Genomic DNA, 26,454 nt, shown 5'->3' with positions numbered 1-26,454 from the left:
GGGGAGGGGCTGGCGCGCGCGCGTGGGTAGCGGTGGGGAAGGGTCCGGCGGCGGCGGCGGCGGCGGCGGCGGCGGGGTCCGTCCCCTCCCCTCCTCTCCCGTCCCGGCGGCGAGCGAGGTAACCTCCCCATCCTCCCCCTCCCCCTCCTCCTCCTCTTCCTCCTCCCCTCGCGGCGGCGGGTGGGCCGCGTGCGCGTGTGCGCCTCACGGTCGGGCAGGAGCCGGCGGCGGGTCGGGCCGGGCCGCTGGAACCGCCGGCGGGTGAGGAGGGGCGGGGCGGGGCGGGGCCGGGCCGGGCCGGGCCGGGCGCTGCATCGCTGCGGGGCTGCGCTTGTCCCCGCCCCCGGTGGGCGCTGGCAGCCGGGGGTGGCGGCCGGGCCGGGGGCTGCCCTGTGCTGCAGGGCCCGGGAGCGCGGGTCGGTGGGGACGCCGCCTCCCGCCGGTGCTTTTGGTGACGGGGACGGCGAGCACAGGCGCTGCGGCTGGTCCCGGCGGTGCTGCGGGGGGTTTAAGGCTGATTGTAATCCTATTGAAAACCCTGGAGTTCTCCGCGCCGCTCTGGGAAAGGGCCGGGGCCGCCCTCTGACGCAGCCGTTACGTCACTTACTTTGTGGCATCGGTGGGGTATTCATCTTCTCAGTGCTTATAAATATCTGAAGGGTGGGTGTCAAGAGGATGGGGCCAGACTCATTTCAGTGGTGCCCAATGACAGGAAAAGGGGCGATGGGCGCAGGTTGGAACACAGGAAGTTCCACCTGAACGTGAGGATAAACTTCTTTCCTGTGAGGGTGCCACAGCAGGGGCACAGGCTGCCCGGGGAGGCTGTGGGGTCTCCTTCCCTGGAGATATTCAAAACCCACCTGGATGCGTTCCTGTGCCCCCTGCTCTGGGTGTCCCTTTTCAAGCAGCGGGGTTGGATGAGATGATCTCCAGAGGTCCCTTCCAACCCCTGCCATTCTGTGATGTGTGGAATAAAACACTGTGAACGTTTGTTCTGCAGTAGTGATCTGCCTACTTAGGGAAAAGAGCTGTAGGATGGCAGCGTTAAAACACAGATAGAACATGACAACGTAAGAAATACTTCTTGTGGAGTGCTGAAAACTTGCCCTGTGGGCTTGCCAGGAGCTGTGGGAAATGCACTGATGGAAAGTTGGAATTTTTGATTTTAAGCAGAAACATATAATTTATACTACTTATTCTTTGCTAAGAGTGAAGTTATAAGGCTTCTTTCAAGCACAAGAAAAGCCTAACCTAGAACTCGGTTGGTACACCCTTGAAGATGCTGTCATTGTTTACCTTCTGTTGGAAAACTGACTCGGGCCAAGGTAAACAATGGTAAGCTTACACCTGGGGGGTGCTTATGGCCAGTGACCACATCATGGTATGCAGCTTCATCTCCTGTTGCCAGAGGCCATGCATCTGGGAAAAATGCTGAATGTATGAGAAATTTAAATGGCTTTTCTTCCCTTACTGCATTGATACTTTCAGCAGGGCTTGTTTTGTTTTGTTGTGGGTTTCTTTTGTTTAAGCAAATTATGAGCATCTATGACAGAGGAAGATATGATTGGTTTTATGCGAATGGTTAAAATTTTTTCTTTCTCTAGATTTTCTTTCACTGCTAAAAAGAAACTGCAATGGAGAGTACAGTATCGGTCACCTTCCTTGTATCGTTTTCCATACTACTGTGTGAAAGTTACCATCATGGAGTAGAGACGGCTACTGTTGTGCATACATCGGAGAGAAATTTTCCAGAAAAGGCAGCTGGCGTTAATATTGATTTGGCAGGATTGATACAGAAGTTTCACCTTCAAGAACTTTTTCATCGTTATGGAGAAAACAATTCTTTGTCAATTGAAGGGTTTAGAAAACTGCTCCAGAACATAGGTATAGATAAAATGAAGAGGATTAAAATAGACCATGATCATGACCACGATCATCACCTTCATCATAATCATGTTTCATTTAATAAAAACTCAGAGAAGACTGTTTGCCCAAACCATGAATCTGACGCTAACAAAGACCACAGGAGCGGCCACTCAAAGGACCCTCATAAAGTAGAGATTGTAGAACATCAGCAGAACTTTCTACACAGCAAGAACACCGTTAACGAAATAACGGCATCTATCATCGCTGCTCCCACAGATGGCCGCTCTGAATTACAGAACGTGCAACCTGGAGAAGGCAAGCCGGTTGTTCGTTTAGGTCTGACCAGTTCTAATGCTGTTAACGCCACAGGTGGCAGCAATGCAAGCTGGCTTGCTAACAGCAAAACAAATGAATCTCATACTTCTCTGAAGGACTTGGAAAGAGGAAGTTACCTGTATTCTAAACTGAAAAACCAAAACACCCAAGAGGTGAGACTGGTTCTGTTGTATTCTTGGGGATCCAGCTCCACTGGGAATGTTGTTATGGCTTATTTGTCAGGTGCTTTTCATTTAACTGGGTTTTAACAGCTTTGTGGTGGAACAGTACTCATAGCAAAACACCCACAAACACCTTTCCTTAACACTTAATGTTTTGATGTTGTGTTATGTACACAAGCTCAGAGGAAAATACATATGCAATCTAGTTATTTTTAATTTTTTCTTTTTTCCTGAAAAGAAATAGGTACTTATATTAAGTATAAACGTACACTAGGTTTTAGATATTTATCATTTATATATTATTTTAAAATATTACTAAAAGTGAAAAACACTTCACATTTAAAACTTGCTGTTCTGCGTTAAAGGCAGAATCTGTCTTGTTTTCCTAATAATGTGTTGAAAGTAAAAAAATCTAAAGTACTTCAGTCTTATGAAAGCAGCCTCACAGTGCTAGGTAATCCTATGGCAGATAGTGTAGAACTGCAGTGAAGTAACTGGCACCTTCCTCCTTCAACCCCCTCCCTCCCCATCTTTAAGACTGTATGTAGAGACCAGCTGTGAAAAAGATTGCTGCAAAATGTTATCTGTTACTTTAAAATCGTAAAAATTAGTGCTGATAATGTCTATAGTTGTGTTGTAGGCAGTGTTCTTACACAATCAGATCCTTCTCCATTAAACACTTTGAAAAGCAAGTGTTTTTGGATCTTAACGTATGCAGCCATGCCAGGTAATTCAGAGTGGGTGTTGCGTAGCATATGATCGTAGGTGCTGAATTCACAAGGTGTTACTGTGTTCTGCAGTCAGAGTAGAAGTACTACTGTTACTTAAATCCAGCGAGACTGTAGGGTTGTACTGACTCAGTCGTAGGACTGAGGTTGTACAGTGGGGAACTCTACTAGAGGAGGCATATGCAGAACTTGTTCTGTACACGACTTTCCATAGTAGTCACTTCCATAAAAGGGTATTTAACCTTGTTATACTTCCTTATATGGCCTCTAAAATGGAGTGAAAAGTCTGTTTTATATTTGCACAGCAAAGTGTCTGACCCCCTTGTACTGAGAATGAGTGACCATCTACCAGGACTCCCAAACTAGCTTTCTGGGCCAGAAGGGGGGTGGAGGTACCGTTCTTACTAAATTGGTTTGTTACTAGTTTTTTAATTACTGTTGATACAGCTGTGTTCATGTGGTGCCACTGCATTTCAATTAAAATGGGATGCGCAGTCCTCTTGAGAGATACCATGGTATTTTGGTTCTGGTTAATCTTTAAAACGTGTGTCTTTCCAGTGCTCCAGTGCGTCAAAACTGATGCAGTCCCATGGAATAGGCCCTCAGGTATTGTTGACTGCTACAGAATTTAGTTACCTTTGTCCAGCTCTTATTAATCAGATTGATGGCAAATACTGCATAGTCCATGCAACTAGTGAAAAAGCGGAAACTCCTCCAAAAAGTTACTCTCTGCAAATAGGTAGGTGGTTTGTTTTTTTTTTCATGGAATAAAAGCTTACTGGAAACCCATTTATGTGCGTTACAAATTTGAGAAACTTATTTCAAAGTTGAAAGAAGTTTTTAATTTTCTTTTGGCACTTGACCATGTCTAGAGAGAAATCTTTGTGGTGTACCATTTGTTAACATCTGATTAATTGAATTATCAGGGGGTTTTGATAACTGCAATGTTAAGAAAACAAAATCTCATACAGCTGTTATTTATTGTTGTTACTTTTTGCCTTTTTTTTAAACAGCTTGGATTGGTGGCTTTATATCTATCTCCGTCATCAGTTTTCTTTCCTTATTGGGTGTTATATTGGTACCGCTGATGAATCGAGTGTTTTTCAAATTTCTTCTAAGTTTTCTCGTGGCGTTGGCTGTGGGGACTTTGAGTGGAGATGCCTTCTTACATCTCCTTCCACATGTAAGTATTAATTACTGTTCCATTCATTAGCTCAAAGCAGAGAATTTGATACCTGTGTGTACTCTGAAGTGACAATTTTAATCCCTATTAATTAATACCTACTTGGTGAGTCATTTCTCAACCTTGTAAAGTAGATTATTTGATGGAGAGGTTTCCCTTTTGGAACTGTTTGTATTATTCATTTCATAGTCCTTACAGTGTAAGAACTTCACACCATTATCCCTCAATCTATTTCCTGTTCTTAGTCATATATGCTGCCAAATCACTCATTGTTCCTTGCATGCAAGAATTTTGCATAAATGTTTTTAGTCACTTATTGCAGTGCTGCCTCTGTGTTTTCTTTTTCCAGTTTAACGAACTTCAGAGAGAGTGGAAATCACTCACTGTATACTTTAAGTGTGGAATAGATAATCCGCTATTTTCTGTTATCAGCCATTTATGTTGATTATCCACTCTAATTTTTTATTAGAATCAAGCATTTCTGAAGTCCTGGGCAAACATTACTTGATAGACTTTGGTGTTACATGTTGCTGTTATGTAATATGGACAATGAAATCGGACTATAATGAAATTTCTAACTTTGAAGCTCTTAAACAGATGTTCTCCCTGTCTCCTCCCCTCCCTCCACATAACTTGTTGCAGCTTTCAGATAAGATGAATAAAAAGGGCAGCAGATCCTGTGGTGGTTTCTCAGCCTTGCCTGTAATTCATCGGGTGGTTCTTTTCCCTTTCAGTTAATTTTGCATTTGCTATGGGAGGTTATGTAAATCTAAACATGTGTGACAGAGGTGTCCTAGAAGTTTTTTGACTCTGAACATAACAGGAGCCAGTGAGGAGGGAAAGAATGTCAGAGTTCTTTTAAAGAAGGAAATTACTGCTAAGATCCTTGTAGAAAAAGGTGTCTGATGTCGATGAGCTCTCTTAGATGGGAAAGTAATTGGTGTGCTGGCTGTGACTGCTACTTAAAATTCAGTTTCCTTGACGGTGTCAGGAGTTTTTGTGGGGGCAGTTGTACATCTTGTATTCAGCAGTACGCGTGTAGCTTCAGTGAGAAGGCAAATACGAGACCTACTCTCAGTTCTTGCAGTGTTTCTTCCTATCAACAGATATTTTCCTAATTGTTTGAGTTTGTATTCAGAGCACCTACCTGATTAAAATTGTCGGTTCTGGACTCCAGACTTGAGGAAAAGAATATGAAAAATACTTTTTCTATGTTATCTGTTCTTTTGAATGTAACGACTTTCCCCATTTGGTTCTCCCTTTAGTCTCATGGAAACCATCACCATCACCACGAAAAACCTCTGCTTGAACAAAACAAAGGCTCTATGTTCAAACATCTTGTTTTTCAAAGTTTAGAGGAGAGTGCTTACCTGGATTCTACATGGAAGGGACTTACAGCTCTTGGAGGCTTGTATTTCATGTTTCTAGTGGAGCATCTGATCACTTTAATAAAGCAGTTTAAAGACAAGAAGAAAAAGGTAGAAAAACTATTACTTTTGAAGCTATACTGTATTGCATGATCATTTCTGGATACACTTATAAAAAACCTTTGAGTATCGTATGTAACACTAATCAAGTCAGCAATCACTATTAAATCCAGATAGACAATCTAATTTGTATTAGTGACACACATAGTCTTAAACTACATGATAGCTTCTTTGTGTGGAAGAGCTCTCAGCTATTTCTTTAACCACACATATAGTATAGGCTTGACACCACAGCAAATTAATAAGCAAACATCCAATCGCGCCCTTTGTTTTAAGTGATTTAAAAAGTTACTCTTCATTATTGACCTCCTTCTGACATCTCAAGGCGGTTATATAAGTATCTAAACTGTTGTTATTTTAGTTCTCATACCTGATGAAATAAGATGGCCTCATACAGTTACTGTACTCCTGTTGGGGGGAGGTACTTACACAAAATGAGAAAGGACGGCAGCAAGGGCTTACATAAATAAGCATCCAACTACACTTTAGAAAGTGACTTCACTAGATGGTGTTCCATTTGGAAATGCAGTCTGCCAAGCTGCTCGTTTCTTTCCCTTCTCTCCCCGCAAAATGAAGAGCAATACAGCTTTCAGATTACTATGCTATTTTTTATGTGGGAGATAGATAACCCCTGAATTTTAGCAGGTCATAAATGTTGGTAACTTGCCAATCATTGGTAACTGAGTTCTTTAAAGACTAGTGTAGCCAGAAATAAAAAATGGTGTAAAAGTTGACTCAGTAAAAAAAGATACAGTCACAGCCGGCAATATCTTAAGCTTTGCTTGAAGAAACTGAACTACTAATTACTTAGCTTAAAAATAGCTAATTTCTAGGCTACCACAATGGCTGATAACCTCTGTTTAGTTTTATTGTGAAATTGGTCATTAAGGCAGCAGTCTCAGAGCAGGTGCCATGTAAGCTCTTTGGCTTTGGTCATGGGAGTTTGTGTTGGTATGGTTTATGCTGAAGCTAAACTAACTGCGAGCGACAGGATCGCTTTCCCTATCTTTAGTTAAATTTATTTGCTAAGAGAGGACATGAAGAATTCTAAGCAAAGCAAGTATTTTCTGCGTCCTCTCAGCCACTGGGAATAGGCTTCTTGTTGGACTAATTACACCCTTCTAGATATTGAGTCACTGACTATAAGTTGTTGTGATACAGACATTAGTGAGCAATAATTAGGGATTTTACTTGGTTTTCTTACAGTACAGTAGAAAAAAAAAACATTGCAATGCAGGATATTACAATGCAAAAGAATTAGTGGAGTAACTTTTACTCAGTATTTCCTGTGTTTTGCTTCTCAGATGAGCCCCTCTGCTCATTCCTTGTGCAAAAATGTGGGGTATTTATGCATGTGGGTTTGTTTGGGTTTTGTTTTTTTGATGTTTCCCTCACCCCGCCCCCTTCGGAGCCCAAGGAACCTTCATTGCCTTATTGGACTTAGAAGAGGAACGTTAGAAACTCAGCTGCACTCTTTCTATGGCATCCATGTTGTCCTCTTTCTGTGCAGGCTGCATAAATGTTGTGAATATAAAGTTGCTCATGTATATCCTGAAAAATAAGTAAAATATTCATAACTACAGTATTTTCTTTTGGGATAAGAAAAAAAATGAAGATGATGGAGAAAGTAAGAAGTTTTCAGCGAATGAAGAAAAGATAGATACAGATGATCGTAAGTCTCAGTAATATCGCACAGTTATTTTGTGGCAGCACTGTTTAAAAAGCACCTGATTGATGGCAGCTCATAGATCTTCATACTGTAGGTTGGGTAACTACCTGCTTGAATGCTTTTGAAAACACAACCTGTCTGCATTGATGTGTAGAGGGCTAATTCTATTTGCCGCTTTCCTTTAAAAAGGATCGATAGGTTGGAAGTAGTGAATTTACAGTTCTGAAACCTTTAGCCTTTTAATTCTGGATTTAACAGCAGAAGTTGAACTCGTTCTTTGAAGCTCTTTGGGCTATACCTGTTGCAAATACAGTTGTACCTACTGGCTTCTACACTTCTCTTTAGACTGTTAGATGTTATATGCATGATCCATTGTTTAGATTTCTGTATATATTAAGTCTGGATTTTGTTAGTTTGTTTAAAAGGTTGATAATCTGAAATCCTAGATGTTATTTGAAGTATTTGGACTGCAAATGATGATGTGTCCCCAAGATCATGCTCTAAGCCAAAACACACCTCGCTAGATACTTGTTAGCTCTTGTAGCTATAAGAGGCATTCAGTTTTTCAGAATAATTTTATAACTAATGAAAGAGATGTTGGTAAACCAGAAAAAAGCGTATTTGTTCATTTAATTGCAAAGGAAGAATTTAGCAGCTTGTAGGAGTTAGTTTAAATAATTAGCTGCAGTGTGCCAGTAATGTTTATATGAGGATGTTTCATGGTCTGTGGTGATGACTTTGAATGTTTATTTTTGAGGTGTTCAAACTTAAGCTTCTGTATTTATATGAAATATAGGAGTTTCTAAAATTATCTATAATGTAATCCTCTTCTGCATTCTTATTCCTCAGCCTTAAGATGAATAAATGGCCTATGGTTTCTAAACACTGCCTTTCTTGAAGCAATCGAACTAACAGCCTTCATGGCTTTTTATCTTTTAGGAGGCGTTTGTGGCCATAATGTAGGGGCTGCTTCAGTAGTCGGGAACAGAAACTAGAAGTTTTTCTTATTTTGAACTATTGGGAATTTTCTCAGAAATGGGATTTAAAGAAAAAGTTCTGGAAACCCTTGGTAAAAAAACTGGTACAAGAAGCTGGGGTATCAGTCTCAACTTCTAGACTTACTGGTTTCTTCTTTACTGTGTCACTTACTTGTTGATTGTATCTTTGCATCCTAGGTGATTTTAAAAACGTATAATAATAATATACTCTGGGTTTTTGTCACAGGGCCTGAGGTCTATCTAGGGACAGACTCTCAAGATCCATCGCCTTTCATTTCTCAGCAGCCAACTGTACAAGAAGAAGAAGAAGTGATGATAGCTCATTCTCATCAAGAGGAGGCTGACAATGAATATGTGTCCAGGGGCTGTAGAAACAAATGTCATTCTCACTTACATGATACTCTAGGACAGACAGATCATCTTAGTCATCACCACCATGACTACCATCATATTCTGCATCATCATCATCATCAGAACCATCATCCCCACAGTCACAGTCAGCGCTACTCACGTGAAGAACTGAAGGATGCGGGGATAGCAACTCTGGCATGGATGGTGATTATGGGAGATGGACTGCACAATTTTAGTGATGGCCTAGCAATCGGTAAGTGTTGGCTTGGACACCGCAGCTTTGTTATACGTGAGGATGGTGAAGTCTTCTTGCTGTCACTTATCTCCTTTATTAGGAACATAACTAATTAGTGGTGGAGCTTTAAAGGGTAAAGTTTTTTCTGATAGTAGCTTTGAATGAGTATGAAAAACCTCCAGTTTAACGATCTGGAGGTCAATGACAAATGAAACGGAAATTATGTGCTTACAGCTATGTTTTTCTTTAGGAAATCTATAAACTTTGCTTTATTTTCTACTTTTGGCAAAGTTAAAGCTAGCATTTTTCAAAACTAAAGTTAGGCTGATAAAACATAGGAATTAGAGGCGACTTTGTATTTCAATGCCTGCAAGTGCTCAGCAATTTTTTTAAAATTTATTTTAAGACAAGCTTGTCTTCATGGTCACATATAAAGTAACTGTGGTTTTTCCAGTTCAGTCAGGCTGCTAGTATTGTCGGCTTCTTTATTTCTTTTTTGCTTCCATCTTCACCTGTTAACACAGCAAGGTAAAGTTCTGCACTTTGTACATCTGGCTTTGCCTATACTGGTCCCTGGTTACACATCATGTGTAAGTTTCCCCAGAGCACTGGTGAGAGGGGAGATGGGACCCTGGTTTCAATCTTCTTTAGCCTGAAGATTACCCAAACAGATTAAGCATCATGTACGTGTGATTCTTGTGCTGTGGGAGGTAGGCATGTATTCAAAAAATGAATGCATTCTGTAAAACTTACCTTACAAACTTACTTACACTGTAAAATGAATTTGGTTCCAAGGACTGTGTTCTCTAAGGTGCTTTTACACTTTTGCATAGCAATCCTGTCCAGATTCTCAGATCTTAACCGTCCAATAAAGAGTAGCACTGGAGTTTTCCTAGTGTTTGTACTAACCTTCCAGAGAAGGTCTTTGCTGCTTTTTGTATCGTAGGAATGTGTGTATTAATTACTAGGACATCAGTTAGCTATTATGTGTCAGAAATATGATTCATGGAGAAGATACCTATAAAGTCACTGTATGTTGCCTTTATCCAGATTTTTGGATTAAGAGTGTCTATATCAATTAAAGGAGCGTAGAATAAGTAGGTTGTTCAGATGCTCTGTGTGCTGTACTCAATCTCCAAACAGGCTCAGTCTCTCTTCTTGGAAAAGTATTTTTAAAAAATTATTTTCTGAAACACCAGTCATACTTTACTCAAAATCTTATTCTTAAAGTTGAACATAATAGTACTTTTTTTTTTAAATTTAAACCAGTATAAACAGTTATTTTACATATAAACAGAACATTTATCTTTTTGTTTCCTTTTTGTTCACATTCCAATTTTTCCCTTACACGTTGTAGTTGTTGAGTGTTTTTTGACAGTGCTTCAGTAAAAATACTTCTTTATCACAAAAATAACAGGTTGAATATTATGTTTTGGACTTCTGGCTGGGAGGTCAGGTTTGGGAACTCCCTTGTTTTTTTCTAGAAGGAGAGCTAGACTACAGGTATTTTAAATTCAAAAGATTAAAGCAAGTTATAGAAAGTGAAGTCAAATTGGTAATATACAGTTCTTATGCTAGTCTTTTGTAATCTTGACTTCAGTATTTAAGACTAATCTTTGCAAGTATTGGATTAATTTCCAGCTTGTGTAGCGTACTGGGGTCAGTTCAGAGATATCAGTCTTTCTGTGAATTTTATTGCAGAAACAAGTTCATTCTTGTATGAGGAGAAAACCCAGTAATAACTATTTTCTCATAGCGGTATTTGCAGTTGTTCAGATTCAGTCAATTCAAAGTATAATGTGAAAAGAGACTTCTGATTTAATCTCACTTTTGATGAAAGTTGAAGCACAGAATATAAATTTCCGAGCAGATCAGTAGTGAAGATGTGGTAGAAGGAGGAGGATTTGCATACAAATGACAGGCAGAATCAATTACCTCTTAGCATTAGGAAGATTTGGGAAGGAGCTATGACTTTATAGATATGAAGGGAAAAGTACGAGGAAGGTTAATAAAGGCTTATTGAACAAGTGATGCAATAGCTTTTAGAAGTGCTGCTGCGTAGCTTGTTCAGGCTGATGGAAACGTGGGTTTCCTTTAGTTCTGGATGTGCTCAAAAGTATTATGGAAGAACATCAATTTGATGTTGTGCAAATGCCAATACTACTTGTAAAGTATTTTATCTGTATTTAAATGAAGATATGAATGCTTCTCTGAAGATAGCTTTAGCCAGAGTAACCCTTCACTTAAGTTCATTCAATTCATGGGATTTGATATGCATAACTTCCATCAGTTACTTTTTTACTCAAATCTGTTGTGCCTATTATGTAGGAATAAGATTTTAAGTGTGCTTATTTTTCTATTAAAGCATGGAACAGTTGAATCTAACTTGTACAAAACGATCTTCTGTGATTTGAACTTTTCTGTGTAGCTTCAACTAAATAACTAGAATCCATAGCACTATTTTTACACTAAGCTTGCGTATAGATTTTTTTCTTTAGCTCTTTCTTGAAAGCAATGATGTCTTAAAAGTATATTTGAAGATACCATGACGCTATTAAGTTAACTTCGCAAGTTGGGATAATACCAGATGTATTAACGTAGCCTTCAGTTTGTTAATGTTTCAAGACATCTTTTTAGCAGTGAGAAATAAAAATGGATATTCCTGCTATTTAAGCTTGTACTTTGGTTGCTTTGTATCTGTACTGTATGCAGCCACATCAGCCACCTAGGCACTCTGCAAAGCAGCCAAGTTTTACTTGGCTTGCTTTTGTGGTGGCAAAATTAGATTTACCATGTCTCATTAAGCTGGATTCTTGTATTTTTAGTTTTCCTCTAATAAGTGATAAGACTGGGAAAATGTATAGAGACAGTAATATAGAGGAACTTGTAGATTACTGAGGTTGCAGGCATGGGAGAAGGTAATTACCTTCTGCCCTCCTCTACTTACCTAGTCTCCTCAGAAACTGAAGCCCAATTGAATGCTGATGAATTCTTCTGTATTAGTAGGAGATAACTGGAGCTATCCTGTCTGTCTCTCAAAATCTGACTCTAAAACTCTAAACCAATGTTTGGAGGTAGGGAAAACAGCTGCCTAGAAAAGACTGCTAGTATTCACTAATAGCCTCTTTTGCTAGTCAAGTAGCAGTAACTCCTGTCACTTACCTATAAATTACTTTGTAGACTCCTGTGACTAAATGTTTTATAGTCCAGTGGAAAACACTCCTGCTGAGGGCTCAAGTCAAAATAGCTTTCGTCTTACATGCTGTGCAAGTCTGAATTGGACCGCAAAAAACAGTCATAGAAATGGGTGACCTCTAGAGGTCATCTAGTCGAACCCTCTGCTTGAAACAGCTCTTGGGAACACTAGATTAGATTGGGTCAGTCAAGGCTTTGCACAGTCAAGCCTTGAAAACCTCCACAGATGAGGAGATTCCACTATATCTGTGGCTGACCTCTTCTAGTGTCTCTTAATTGGGGAAGCTTTATTTATCTCCAGCCCAAAGCTCCCAAATTGCGATTTGCAGCCTCTTCCCCTGTTGTGTCATCTGTCACTGCTTTGAAGAGTTAGACTCCTTCATATTTGAGACTGCACTAAAGGTAATTTTAAGCTGCTGTTAGACCACCCCTTAGTGTGATGGAGAGGGAGGTTAAATATACCTAGCTTCCTCAAGCTTTTAGGCCTTATGCTGTAGACCTCTGATCATCTTGTCAGCCTCTGTTGGTCAGTATTCATATCCACCTTGAACTGGGACACCCCAAGTGGACAGAGAATCCCAGGAACAGTCTCACCAGTGCTTAGCAGAGGGGGATAAGAACTTAGTCTTCTGGTCTTGCTTCTCCTAAGACTACAGTTGTGATTCACTGTACTTGCACTGAGAGCACACTGTTGGCTCATATTCAACTTGTTTTCCATGATAATCCTTACATCCTTTATGGGAAGGCTGCTACTCCAGCGAGTCAGTTCCTACCTTGTACTAAGGCATGAGGTTATTCTGTCTCATATGCAGAACTTCTCACTTTTCCTTTTTGAGCTTCATAAGATTTCTGTTGGCCTAGTCTTCAAGCTTACCATGGTCTTTCTTATCGAAAGCTCCAGTGCTTGATGTGTCAACTCAGCCCTTACTTTCTCCCTCCTGCCCCTCAATTTAGTGTCATAGCAAATTTGCTGATGGTGCAGACTGTTTGCTCCAGGCCATTAGTGAAGATATTGAAGAAAATGGGTAGTAATATTTGTCCTGGTGAACTCTACTTGTTAATAGCCAGCCATTGAGCCTGTTAGCCCAGAGGTCCAGCCAATGTGTAATTATCTGTCAAGTGTGTATTTCCTCTGCTCCCAGATGAGACTGCTGTAGAAGATAGTGTCAGAAATCCTACTGAAGTCAAGTTCTCTTATATTCACTGCTGTTGCCATCTCTATAGTCGGTTATTTTCTCAAACTGGGTCAAGCGTTTAGAGGGGGATTTGAAGAGGATATTTAATATGATCTTTCCAGGAACTGAGGTGAGGCTGACTGTTCCCCTGAGTCCTGTTTTTTGCCTTTCTCAAAGATGGGAATAATGTTATTCATTTCCCATAGTTCCACTGGGGCCTTCTATAGCTATGGTTTTCCATAGACGATAGACTGCAGCCTTGCAGTCACATCAGTCAACTCTGTCAGTGCCCTTGGGTGAGTCCCACCCTGGGATGCATCTGAGTGTTTCCAGTTTTTTTCTAAGTATCTTTAAACTGTTGCTTCTCTGCTGCTTGCTGTCCCTTTCTTTTTGTAATGGTGCTGGGATCTGGTATCTGGCTTTGTCTATGAAGACTGAGATTAAGGCAGTGCTGGTGCTTCAGCCTCTCTTGACATCTACTGCTTGGGTTCCTTTCACATCCATCAAGAGATCCAAATTTTTCCTGAACTTTTTTTCTCAGCTAGCATTCCTGTAGAACTCTTTATTGTTAGCCTTGGTGTCTTGGTAGTCTTAGCTCCAGCTGGGCTCCATTCTGGATTGTGTGCCCGATGCTGTTACCTTCACAGCTGAAAACTCTCATGTGAATGGTGGTGGCCTGTGTGGTTGTTCCTAGGTAGCCTTGTCCACCAGCTTTTCATGGTTAAGTGCTTTGTAACTGTATTCCTAGTGTTACTCTGATCTTGACCAAGAGACTAAATAGGCACAGGAAACTGCATTCATACACAGTTTTGTACTGGAGCTTTGTGCAGTGAATGAACTCCTTTATGTAGAACACAAGTCACAGAACCACAGAATGGCAGGGGTTGGAAGGGACCTCTGGAGATCATCTTGTCCGACCCCCCTGCTTGAGAAAGGGACACCTAGAGCAGGGGGCACAGGAATGCATCCAGGTGGGTTTTGAATGTCTCCAGGGAAGGAGACCCCACAGCCTCCCTGGGCAGCCTGTGCCACTGCTCTGGCACCCTCACAGGAAAGAAGTGTTTTCTCAGGTTCAGGTGGAACTTCCTGTGCTCCAACTTGTGCCCATTGCCCCTTGTCTTGTCATTGGGCACTAATGAAGAGTCTAGTCCCATCCTCCTGCCACCTGCCCTTCAGATATTTATAGGTATTGATGAAATCCCCCTGCAGTCTTCTCTCCTCCAGGCTGAACAAACCCAGGTGTCTCAGCCTTTCCTCATAAGGGAGATGTCCCATCCCCTGATCATCCTGGTAGCTCTCCGCTGGACTTGCTCGAGCAGTTCCCTGTCCTTCTTAAACTGGGGGGCCCAAAACTGGACACAGTACTCCAAATGTGGCCTCACTAGGGCAGAGTAGAGGGGGAGGATAGCCTCCCTAGACCTGCTGGCCACACTCCTTTTAATGCACCCCAGGATACCGTTGGTCTTCTTGGCCACAAGGGCACAGTGCTGGCTCAGGGTCAGCTTGCTGCCCACCAGCACTCCCAGGTCCTTCTCAGCAGAGCTGCTTTCCAGTAGTTCAGCCCCCAGCCTGTACTGGTGCATGGGGTTGTTCCTCCCCAGGTGCAGGACCTTGCACTTGCTTTTGCTAAATTTCATGAGGTTCCCCTGGGCCCAGCTCTCCAGCCTGTCCAGGTCTCGCTGGATGGCAGCACAGCCTGCTGGTGTGTCAGCCACTCCTCCCAGCTTGGTATCATCAGCAAACTTGCTGAGGTTACACTCTATCCCATCATCCAGGTCATCAATGAATATGTTGAACAGGACTGGACCCAGCACAGACCCCTGGGGAACACCACTAGCGACAGGCCTCCATCCAGACTCTGCTCCATTGATCATGACCCTCTGAGTTCTGTTGAACTAGTTCTCAATCCACGTCACTGTCCACTCATCCAACCCACACTTCCTTAGCTTGCCTGTGAGGAGGCTATGGGAGACAGTGTCGAATGCTTTACTGAAGTCAAGATAGACAACATGCACTGCTCTTTCTTCGTCAGTCCAGCCTGTCACGCCATAATAAAAGGCTATGAGGTTGGTCAAGCATGATCTTCCCTTGGTAAATCCATTCTGACTGTTTTTTATAACCTTCTTGTTCTCTACATGCCTGGAGATGACCTCCAGGATGAACTGCTCCATCACCTTTCCAGGGATATAACTGGCCTATAGTTCCCCAGGTCCTCCTTCTTGCCCTTTTGAAGATGGGAGTGATATTTGCTGTCCTCCAGTCCTCGGGCATCTCTCCTGGCCTCCACAGCCTTTCAAAGATGATGGAGAGTGGCTCAGCAAGAACATCTGCCAGCTCCCTCAGCACTCATGGGTGCATCCTGTTGAGGCCCATAGGCTTTTTTATTTTCTTTCTTTTCTAGGCAGTCTGTATCTACCCATGACAGGCCAAATGAGCTTTGGTGTTGTCTCCACAGCATCATCAAGGAAGGCTCTGGGGAAGTAGTGGACTTGTAGCTCTGGCTGGCAGGTCTGCCTCTGCACTCTGTCCTGCATGGGAGGGAATCTTCTGTCACTAAAAATCTTTCCTTTCTTTTTATATTGCTGGCCCTAATCTGATGTGCTGAGTGAATATTCTGGGCTAGGCAGAACTCATTTATCCTCTCACTGCTCCCAGGGTCATGACCATGTTCTTCAGATTAGCAGGTGCAAGTGGGGACTGAGGGTTCTTCCTGTCACCAGGCTTCACTCTTGTCAAATTTTACCTGTTTGGGAATTCACGTTTCCTGTTCCAGTGCTACTTTGGTCCTACCTTCCTCTTTAGTCTGAAGGGGCTTGGGCTCTTGCCTCTGTAGAACTTCTTCTGAATCCCCTGTTCATTATCCCTCATTCAAAGATGCCTCCTCGCTACTTCTTGCATCTCCTGCACTATGTGCCACAGCACACATCCCAGAGGTAAAGCTGCTGTTATTGCCACTGCAGGGAGGAGCATCAGTCCTTTTTTGCAGATGAAGACCTGGATAGCAATGTCCACCCTCAGGAGTTACATCTGGGTAGAGGCTGCTGGAGTACTGGGGGTGGTGACCCTAGTGGAGAGAGGGTATTATTTCCCATGGTCTCATCACCATTGTAGCTCTTCCCCTGTGAGCAGTACTTTGGGGTCCCTTGTGTGCCGACTACTGTGACATGGCCTCATGCCTCTTTGACTGCTTATTGGCAGCACCTTGTTTGCTGGCATGCTCCTGATAACAGCTGAAAAGGAAGCTGGACATGGTTCTGCAGCATCCCTCAGTGAGGTTCTCCGTGCAGCCAGGGAGCTTCAGTGCTGTGTGTGAGCTGTGGTTGAGCTCTACAGCCCTGCTGCGTGCTGCTTCCTCCTGAGCTGCTGTCAAATAAGAAAAACAGCAAGCAGCAGGAGTGGAGAAAACAAGAAAGATGAGGACTGTTGGATGCGTTTAAGAGGTTTTTGTGGTTGTTTTTTTCTTCCCTTCTGCTTAAAGCATGGTAGTTCACTGACATGCAACCTGTCTAGAATTCAGTCTTTCACTGCTGATTTCACATGACTATATAGCCTCTCTTACTGCTGAATTGGCATCCCTTTTTCCAGTGCCTGACTCTCAGAGGCGTCTGAGCTGCCTTCTTCCCTTTGTATCTTTAAAAAAAAAGAAGTGTATTTCCTGACAGTATTTCTATTTACTGCATTTTTTGGGGGAGGGTTGTGTTGTTGAAAGGTGTTGGCCTTAGTTCAGAAATAAGAGTGAAATTTGGTTTGCTTTAACTAAGTGGAGGGATTCTGTGTTGACTCTGACTTCGAAACTTTAAGAATCATAAACAACAACCGTTCAGTTAAAGTTTAAATGCTTCCACAAGCATAAGAAAAATTTGAGTGAAATTAATGTCCTAATCTGACACAAGCATGTGCAACAATGCTTCTGTACTTGAGGTCTGAATACGCAGTAATGTTTTTATTTTTTTTTCCCCTGTCTTTTCATAGGAGCAGCCTTTACTGAAGGGTTTTCTAGTGGTTTAAGCACTTCTGTGGCTGTATTTTGCCATGAATTACCTCATGAACTAGGTAAGACCCCAGTGTTTCCATATGCTGCAGATATAGGTACTTACAGATGCACTCTGGAGAATTGGAAGTGATTTTATTCTGTGGCGTAGTAAAACTTTATCAAAAAACTTGATCTATGTCAGACTGTCTACTCAAGAATACTTGTAACTTATTTAAAGACTTTTATTTCTTAATTGAATTAATCTTCCTTTTAAAAATCTAAATATTTCCGCTACTTTGTTTAAAACTCAGTGTCTCTTGCAGTTACTTACAACTTGTTCTGTATAGTTTAGGTGTAGTTTTTATTCTCCTTAGCAACATAAACTGTGAATTGCAGGAGAATGCATGTCAGAATTTGCTTTTCTCACGTCCCTGTTTAATTTTTTTCTTGTGTTTGTGCTGTTAAAAGGAAGGTCACAATTAGTCGAACTCCTTTCCGTGTAACATTTGCTGCTTTTTCATTAAGTCTTGCAAAGAACTGCTGTAGCTCTAAATTAAACCTGGAACTGCTTAGAAATCTTTCCTAGAAATAGCTTGTCTTTCAAGCTCAAGTGATTTAAATTCATGAACGTAATTTCTTATGGGAATGCACGTGTCTTACAATATAAGTTTAGTATTTGGCCCTTTTGCAGGGCAGCTCATGAGAACAGGATATAGCTGCTTAGTTTCACTCAGAACAGAGCCGATCTTTCCAATTGTCAAATCGTTTTGAATGTGCAGCTGGTATTTCTTTCTTAGCTGTCATGGCCACAGTCATACCTGGTATATAGACTGAGGAAAGAACAGTTTGCTTGTGGTTTTTTTTAAGGTTCAATTCCCTAGAAAGCAGAACGTTCAATTTCGTTTAATGGAGCTTATAAACCAGCATGTGTATACATTGAACTATTTATTATACAGTTTGATATATTTATCTGTCTGTACAATAATGTTACACAGAAATACATTACTCTGGAGAAAAACGTACCTGCTTTTATGACACAGGAGGAATTGAGTCTTGTTTATCTTAATAATAATTCTACAGGAATATTGGAACTTGTATTAATTACATGTACTCAGTGTTGTTAGTACGAATATACAAAATAAATTCATGTAACAAATCTGATAATTTTAGATTCAAATGTTCTGTTGGTTTTGGAAGCAAGAAAGATCTTTTAAAATTCAAATCATGCTGCTTTAATCAGCACAGAAAACTTGATAGAAATACCTTCTTTAACAGAGCACATGAAGTGGCGTAGGAACACTGAAACAAATGGGGCTAGCTGAAGTTAGCTGGGGATAAAATTGCATCATTCTGTTGTTAATGCTAAACGATGTTTATAACATGACAGTTCATTTTAGTTGCAATATCTTGTGGGAAAAGCTGTTCTAACAAATCGCTCGGCTCAGCTTTGAAGATTACTTTTGTTTACTTTAACTGGAGATAACTTATGTTTTTATATAGAATCCAAATAATATGCTTATATTTTTACTCTATTTTAGATCTAATTTATCTAAACAAAAAACTTCTGTCCTGAATTACGGAAAACATCTTTCTGGCTGGTAGCCTATAATTTCTTCAAGTAAAAATAAAACATTAAGGATCATTTACTGAAATTAATAAATAAATTATTTCCAAATTTATGAAGCAGCTAGACTTAAAGTACAAAGAGCAGTTACAGGATAATAAGTGGAAACATCACCATTGCTTTAGGCACTTAAGTGGGAATATTTTATTTTAGAAACTTCTTTAGGACGCTCATGCATATCAGGTACTGCAGTGTTTTACAGTGTTGGCTTAAATGCAGACCACACTAAAAGCTGCTTCTTCCAGAAATCCTAAGACTTTAAGGTTATAAACCTACAATGTTTGCTGCTGTGTTGAATCTCACGTGTGCTTTTTAATTTTCTGTCCCTCCATGATTTCTTGATTTTTATGAAGAAAAAGATAAGGTGGACGACAGCATAAAAACAGCTTAGTAGTCTTGTGAGAAAGAGAACTCACAAATTCTGCCATAGTTACCTGAAGATGAAAACTTTGTTTTGTTTTTGCCCTGTTGTAGGAGACTTTGCTGTACTTCTAAAAGCCGGTATGACTGTCAAGCAAGCTGTGCTTTATAACGCTCTGTCAGCTATGCTGGCCTATCTTGGAATGGCGACTGGGATTCTTATCGGTCATTATGCAGACAATGTTTCAATGTGGATATTTGCACTTACTGCTGGCTTGTTCATGTATGTGGCTCTTGTGGATATGGTAAGTGGCTAGGTCTACCTGAGCTTTCCACAACATAGTTCAAGGATTAATGCTAATTATATTTTTATCTCAAAATAAATTCTTCCATCTTTTCTCCCTCAATTAACTTTTTATGTGCCTCCAAGGTGCTGATGAGTATGCAGCATGAGTGCTCAGTTACATGTTCAGGTAGAAGATTGCTTTTAGTTATATTGCTGTAGGAACAGAGATTCCCCCCCCCCTTAGTTATTAAACAGAGGCAGTTAACAGCAGAAATAGAGTAAAAAAAAATAAAAATTGCTTCTGATAGTGGCTAGTGTAGCAGATAGCCAGTAGGGCTGCAAGCTGCACGCTATCAGCACCACCAGATGTGCTTCGGCTTTTGCATGAAATCATTACTGCTTCTTGGGATGAAGCCAGAATTGTATTAAAATCTATACTGTACCTCGGAAGTATGTTTGTTCAGGAGTACGGAGTATTTGAGGGATGTTTGTGAAAGCTTAACTATCTCCTTACGAATAAAATTCTTGGTATGGCTTGATTAAATCAGTTGGTAAATAATCATATCCTGAGTAAATGGCTGACTTAAGACATCAGCATAATTATAATGAAAACAGTAAATTAGAACATTACAGATTCTGTCTCTAAATATGAAAGCAGACTCTGATAATGTTGTTCATGTTGCGTCACACCTAATTCAAGGAGTAGTACTAATGCAGTCAACAGGAAAGCCTAGAGGAGTAAGACTCCGCTGCCTCATGCCTGAGGAACTGGGTTTGGAGTAACTGTTTTTTGAAGGCATTCAATACTTTCTCGTTTGTTTAGGTGCCTGAAATGCTCCACAACGACGCCAGTGATCATGGATGTAGCCGCTGGGGATACTTCCTGTTACAGAATGCTGGGATTCTGTTGGGTTTTGGGATAATGCTGCTTATCTCCATATTTGAACATAAGATTGTATTCAGCATAAACCTGTAATCCTGGTTGCCAGGAAGAGAGCTTGGTGTTAAGTTATAAGTGGTAGGTTGTTTTTTTTCTATTAAATACCCCAATGGAGAGGTATGTTTGATATAGGCTAGGTATTTTTATTGGTGTGCTTTGTTGTGTCCCTCCCTCCCTCTTCCCCCCAATAGAAATGAACACTAAGTTTTGATTTTTTTTTTTTTTTTTTTTTTTTAAACTTAGGATTTAGCATTGCATATGGTACTGTGGAAAGTTGTGCTTAGTAAAGCATGGTGAAAGTGCCAAATCTATTAATGGAATATTGTCTGGGGGGTTAGGGTTTGGGGTTGTGTCTTTTTAGGAAATTTATTTACTGTATGTAATTATACGTGATTTTTTTTTTTTTACTTCAATGGTTTTGTTGGCTTAAAGAAATGAAACGACAGTGGTTTTTATTTTAGCACCATCAAAATCAGTGGATACAAAGCACAGTGAGCACTGTAAAACCAGAAAAAGGCACGTAATGGGTAGCACGTGTTTACATCAGTAGAAACTCATCTCTTCTGCATCCACCTAGTTTACACGGAGTGGCAGGCGAGTCCACTCCATCCTTTTTGCGGTGGTTCTTCTCTCAATAGCTTGTGGATTATTTGCATCTTATTCCAGTTGGTTTCTCCTCCAAACAAATTCTTGTGCTGCCCAGAGAGGTGGTGGATGCACCATCCCTCGAGGTATTCAGAAGGTGTGTAGATATGGTGTTTCAGGGCATGGTTTAGGAGACGTGGTGTTGGGTTGACGGTTGGACTTGATGATCCTAGAGGTCTCTTCCAACCTTCATAACTCTGTGATTCTACGATTCTGTCCTTACCTGTGCTATGTTAATTTCTTGACTTTGTGTAGCTAAGCTCTCCTTAAAACCTGCTTGCTGATCTTCATCTTCAGCTCTGTTCTGCTGAAATGTAGTGACTGAGATGCAACCTCACTGCGTCCTAGGGGGTTTGACAGGGCTTGAGCACAGTGTATAACAGCGGTCTGGTAAACCACCATAAATTCAGTGTGCTTTAGCCCATGGGTCTTTTGCCTTCTGTCCCACACCCTCAGCCCTTACAGAAATGGGGCATGCTCATCTCTTCAATCATGAGGGATTTCAGACTTGGATGAGCTCAGTTCACTTTGAATTTTTTACTAGTGATTTCTGCTAGCCTACAACCTTAAGAGCTGCTGGTTCAGCTGGTCTTCTCTTGTCCATGTGCTGGACATGATATAGAAAGCAGGCACATAGCCTAGTATTGCCCACAAGATTTTAAGATCAATGACTAAACAATGGGGGTAAATCTACAACTTTCAGCCACTGTTTCCAATGGGTTCTTGGCTGGCTTTTGGTGTAATTAACTGACGGTAAAATATCTGCATATCAAAACATATTGCAAATGTAACAACATGAAAAATAAATTGTCTTTAGACCACGTGGGCAGAAATGTCTTGATAAGCTAGGCACAAGTGTCTCATTCAGTGCTCTTTGATGGAGAGGTGTCCATGATGGACAGCTCTCCAAACCAATAATTAAGGAGACCATAGACTGACACCTACTGTAGGTTTGTACCAGCACAATGACAAAAGTTTGGATTTCTTTTCTTTGTCAGCCTTATAAAATAGAACCTGCATCTGTCGCTACATACTTGCGTTGAAAATACTCATGGCTCAGCAAACTGATGGGGCAGAGCCTCTAAGCAGCCCTTTATTTTTATGTGTATATTTTTATGCAGCAGTTGATAATGTGCCTGGCTATTCCAGCAAGTGTCTCTGTTTTGTGTCTCCAACTGTACCTTAATTATAGTGCAGACCTTAATTTTATATGCTGTTACAGCTGCCTTGTTTAGTGCCTGTGCTAGATGTGGGTAAATGATAGACAAACAATGCTGGAATCAAAGTTACCAAACCAGTAACACGTTCTTCTAATGGTTTTGGCCTGTATTTCTACAGAAAAGGTGTCATGTGTCATTACTGAGTGCAGAGACTCAAAACAAAGCTGTTTTGACCTGCCCGGCCCGTGGGCTTCAGGTGCCGGCCGGGCTTTCTCTACTCCTTTGTGCCCGGGCTGTCAGAGTGATGCCGGGCGTGGTGTGGGAGCGGGGCTCGATTATGTTTTTATAAAATAAGGTCGGGACTAGAATGGTGCCTGAATGGAGAATTAAAATTTCTGTGAGGAAAAACTGGGCCATTCTGTTTGCCACAAGCAAGAAACAAAAAGATGTTTTAATGAAATGTGGTTTTATTTAAAATACTTATTTTCTGGGGTACATATGGTTGCTATAGCTAGTATTGTATTGCTGTGTGCTAGAGAAAATAAACCACTGAACAAAATGCTGTTTTTTGAGTGTTTTCCTCACTGATGTAGTTATGGGCAGTCACGTCAGTCGTTCACCTTCTCAGGGGAAGAAAAAAAGTGTTTCCTTACGGTTAGTCAAACCACTTGCCTCCTCGAGCTGCTTCCCCACCTCCGGGGTGGGGAGGAGGGGGAGGAAAGGGTTTTGCCGCGGCGGCCGAGGGGCGGGAGGCGGGACCCGCCCGCCCGTCATCGCGGCGCGCCGGCGAGGCGGGCTCGGCCGCGCGCCATGGCTGTGGCGATGGCGGCGGGGGGGGCGCGGGGCGGCGCGGAGCGGTACTTCACGCGCTGGTACAAGCCAGGTACTGCCGGGCGGGGGGGCCGGGGCCGGGGCGGCGGCGGGGCGGTCACTGGTGTTCGTGCCCTGTTGCAGACGTGAAGGGGCGGCCGTGCGAGGACTTCTGCGTGCTGCAGCACTCCAACAGGCGAGTGGCGGGGCCGGGGCTCGGGGGGGCCCAGGGCGGGTGCCTTAATTGCTACAATAAGAACGGTGGAGCCCGAACTCGTCCCCTCAGAAAGAGGCGGCCTCCCCGGTCCCGCGGGGCTGCTGGGCCGCGCTGACAGCGTTGCGGGCTCCGGCTCCCCCTTGCGGGGAGCTGCGCGGCGGGAACGTGCGAAGAGGGGCGCAGGGGGACGGCTCAGCATCCGCAGGGAGAGAGCCGGCCCTGGCTTCCTCTACTGTTGTGTTAATTCTGGTCCTTGCTCTAGGTTTTAAACTCGTCTTAAAACAGAACAGCTTCATCTCTATTTATTGGCAAGTCCTGCGTTCTCAGTGTGCATTAGGCGTGGTTCTAGCCTAGGGGTGAAGGTAGGCCTAGTCTCTACAGCTGGGCTTGTCTCAAACTCTCCAGTTTCATGACAGGAAATATCGCTATTTTAGAAAAAGATAAAACAGAAGCAGCAGGTTAACTAAAGCCCAGATCAGTAAAGGGTTCATCTGCTGTAACTATTCACTGCTATCACCCTTTAGCTGTTCTGAGAAAAACTGCCTCGTGTTGCATCTTCCAACAAAAGCCTGTGCTTTACGTGATCATCTTACGTGAACATCTAGTTCAGCTATCAGTGGACAATTCAACCATGTATGCTCCCATGGGTACCAACAACAGACAGAATAGCTCTAGCTTATTTAAAAGCTGTGGTTCTGTTTAACAGAGAAGTGTACTGCTTTTGATGATCCAGTCTAGTAGCTCAAAATCTGTGGGAGTTGCTTCAGGTCAGAATGCAATTTTCATTCGGTTTGGTACAGCAGCCAAGTAACATGGCCTGAAGAAAGCGAGTCAGATTGCATCCTGTATCTGACATTTTTTGTAAGCAGGAAGCTAAAATTTGTCTCTAATTGACAGCCAACAATTACCCTCTGTTCTCCTTCATTAGCTCAAGTAAATTGTGTTCTAGGTTACCCTACTCAAGGCCCATGCTGTCACCCAGAGACCTCTGTCCTTGCTTCCTCCCCAAGCCTGGTAGGTGCTTGTCCTGTGACTCCCACTGCATTACGCTGAACTGTCAGCTTAACATTCCTGCTGAGCTGTAGAGGGAAGAATGTTGTGCTTTAAAGAGTGGCAGTAAACAACAGCTTCCACAAGACTGGAAGTCTTGCTAGCATTTCAGACTAGGAGCCCACATGAGGTAGTCAGTGTCAGTTTTAAATCCTGCCAGCATACGCAGAGGTGGTTGTGGAGCTTACTTAGAGCATGTAAGAATATGGCTACTCACACACAACTATGGCATAATAATTATATTTCTTTTTGCAGAATCTGTGTCATCACCTTGGCAGAAGCCCATCCTCTTCTTCAAAGTGGAAAAACAATTAAAAGCATTAATTACCAAATCAGTGCCAACTGTAGCAGACTCCAGAATAAGGTCTCTGGGAAGTCAAAAAGGGTATGGCTTTTTGATTTGGTTAGTTTTCATTTTCATGTCTGTCACTGCCTGAGGCTTTCTGCCCGTTCCAGGATAGAAACCAAGTGACCTTTGCATTTCATTTTAAAACAGCCCCTTCCCAGTCAAAGAAGTTAGACTTTCTCAAGAGGCGCCTAACTGTCCCAGCCAGGGCCTTACAGTGCTGCTGTGGCACTGGTGGTTTCGAGTGTTGCTCAAACCAAGGCTGACAGTTGCTTTTAGTAATTTTTTTCATAGTGTACAGAGGGACTCAAACATCCCTGAAAAGATAAAAATTTGGTTCCACCAGAATGACGGTTGGACTTGATGATCCTACAGGTCTTTTCCAACATTAATGATTCTATGAAAAGGCCAAGGATTTGGAGACTCCCGCTTTTCTCAAATAGACTGAGAGAGCAGCTGAGCTAGTTCAGTGTGCTTCATGGTGGATTTTCAGATATGTGTAATTTAACCTGGTTATAGGAAGTCAACAGTGGTGTTTTTCTCCACTTTCTTCCAGTTTTAATCTGATCAAACTACAAGTCTGTTATTCCACAAGAAAGTCAATTATGACTAAACCTGTAAGCTCTTAAGAAGCTTCCATTCGATTTGTGCACATAACTAAGTTGGCATCTTTCCTTCTGTAGGGAAGCACAGCTGTGTAACTTGCCCTGGCCTGTCGCTATCACACTTCCTTGCTTTGTTCGGAGAACCTTATGAACTGATGTTGCTGATGGTAATACTTAAAGCCCGGTATAATTAAAAATATATGTATGCTTATTTATTTTTCAAATGCAGGGAGCTCAGTTTTTAACAGAACTTGCCCCTCTGTGCAGGATATCTTCATCAGATGGAGAGGAATACACTGTTTACAGGTAAGGTTCTTCCCTTTCTCTTCTCACCTTGACATACCACGCACTGCTGCTGAATCTAAACACGTTTGCAGTTGTATACGAGGGCGACTGATAGAAGTGAATGAAAACATTCTTAGCAATCCCGCTATTCTGCAAGAAAAGGTAAGACGCTTTCTTGCTTTTTATTTTCTAACTTTTATTTCACTGCTAACTTCAGTCTTGCTTCTTAGCCATCAACCGAGGGATACATCGCCGTGGTTCTACCCAAATTTGAAGAAAGCAAGAGTATAACCCAAGGACTTCTGACGCCGAAGGAGTACGAGGAGGTTTTGTTGAAACGCCGTAATTCTTCATGAAATTATTTAGTATCAAATACAGATGGTAACTGTATAAATAAGCTACTTTTAATGTACACTGTAACTTGTGTTGTATTGAAAGGCCTAGCAGCTGTTTGTAAAAGTAGAACTTAAAACTATTCATACAAGAATAAACCAGGTCAAATAGTTTGTATGTTAAAGTGTGCTTTCTCTTTTTTTCTGAATTCTAGCACTACAAGTTTTTAAATAAGCACAGAGTGATACATTGGGGAGTATTTATGTTCCACAGGCAGCTTTGCTTCTGACTCAGAACAAGCATAATACATACAGAAAAATCATGCGATTTAGCTGTCGCCTGATTTAGTTAAACTAACACAATATGGAGTTTGACAAAGGTGAATTGAAAATAAAAATGCAACAGAAGCCTGTGTACAAAGAGCAGATAAACTTGA

The 26,454-nt window shown here is 41.8% G+C and overlaps 2 protein-coding genes across 3 annotated transcripts; both read left to right on the top strand.

Annotated features, from left to right (window-relative positions):
* Positions 1 to 22,934, top strand: SLC39A6 (solute carrier family 39 member 6). 2 transcript variants are annotated; one of them, XM_075084477.1, is made up of 10 exons: positions 1 to 118; positions 1,605 to 2,354; positions 3,650 to 3,830; positions 4,105 to 4,274; positions 5,540 to 5,752; positions 7,364 to 7,433; positions 8,655 to 9,032; positions 17,357 to 17,437; positions 19,456 to 19,646; positions 20,451 to 22,934. In XM_075084477.1, the coding sequence occupies exons 2-10, from the start codon at positions 1,635 to 1,637 to the stop codon at positions 20,601 to 20,603; spliced, it is 2,157 nt and encodes a 718-aa protein (XP_074940578.1). In that variant the 5' UTR covers positions 1 to 118; positions 1,605 to 1,634; the 3' UTR covers positions 20,604 to 22,934. The 2 variants fall into 2 exon arrangements, with proteins under 2 accessions (XP_074940578.1, XP_074940579.1); XM_075084478.1 differs by lacking the exon at positions 1 to 118 and adding an exon at positions 183 to 261.
* A 181-nt stretch (positions 22,935 to 23,115) lies between these two features.
* Positions 23,116 to 26,195, top strand: ABITRAM (actin binding transcription modulator). Its single transcript, XM_075084479.1, has 6 exons — positions 23,116 to 23,255; positions 23,327 to 23,378; positions 24,705 to 24,834; positions 25,630 to 25,706; positions 25,778 to 25,847; positions 25,916 to 26,195. Exons 1-6 carry the CDS (start codon positions 23,183 to 23,185, stop codon positions 26,039 to 26,041), a joined length of 528 nt encoding a protein of 175 aa, XP_074940580.1. The 5' UTR covers positions 23,116 to 23,182; the 3' UTR covers positions 26,042 to 26,195.
* The last annotated feature ends 259 nt before the right edge of the window (positions 26,196 to 26,454 follow it).

Source organism: Phalacrocorax aristotelis, chromosome 2 (assembly GCF_949628215.1).
Source record: "Phalacrocorax aristotelis chromosome 2, bGulAri2.1, whole genome shotgun sequence".
NCBI lineage: Eukaryota > Metazoa > Chordata > Aves > Suliformes > Phalacrocoracidae > Phalacrocorax > Phalacrocorax aristotelis.
Note: the sequence above shows the minus strand (reverse complement) of the source record. Positions and strands in the feature narration are given on the sequence as shown.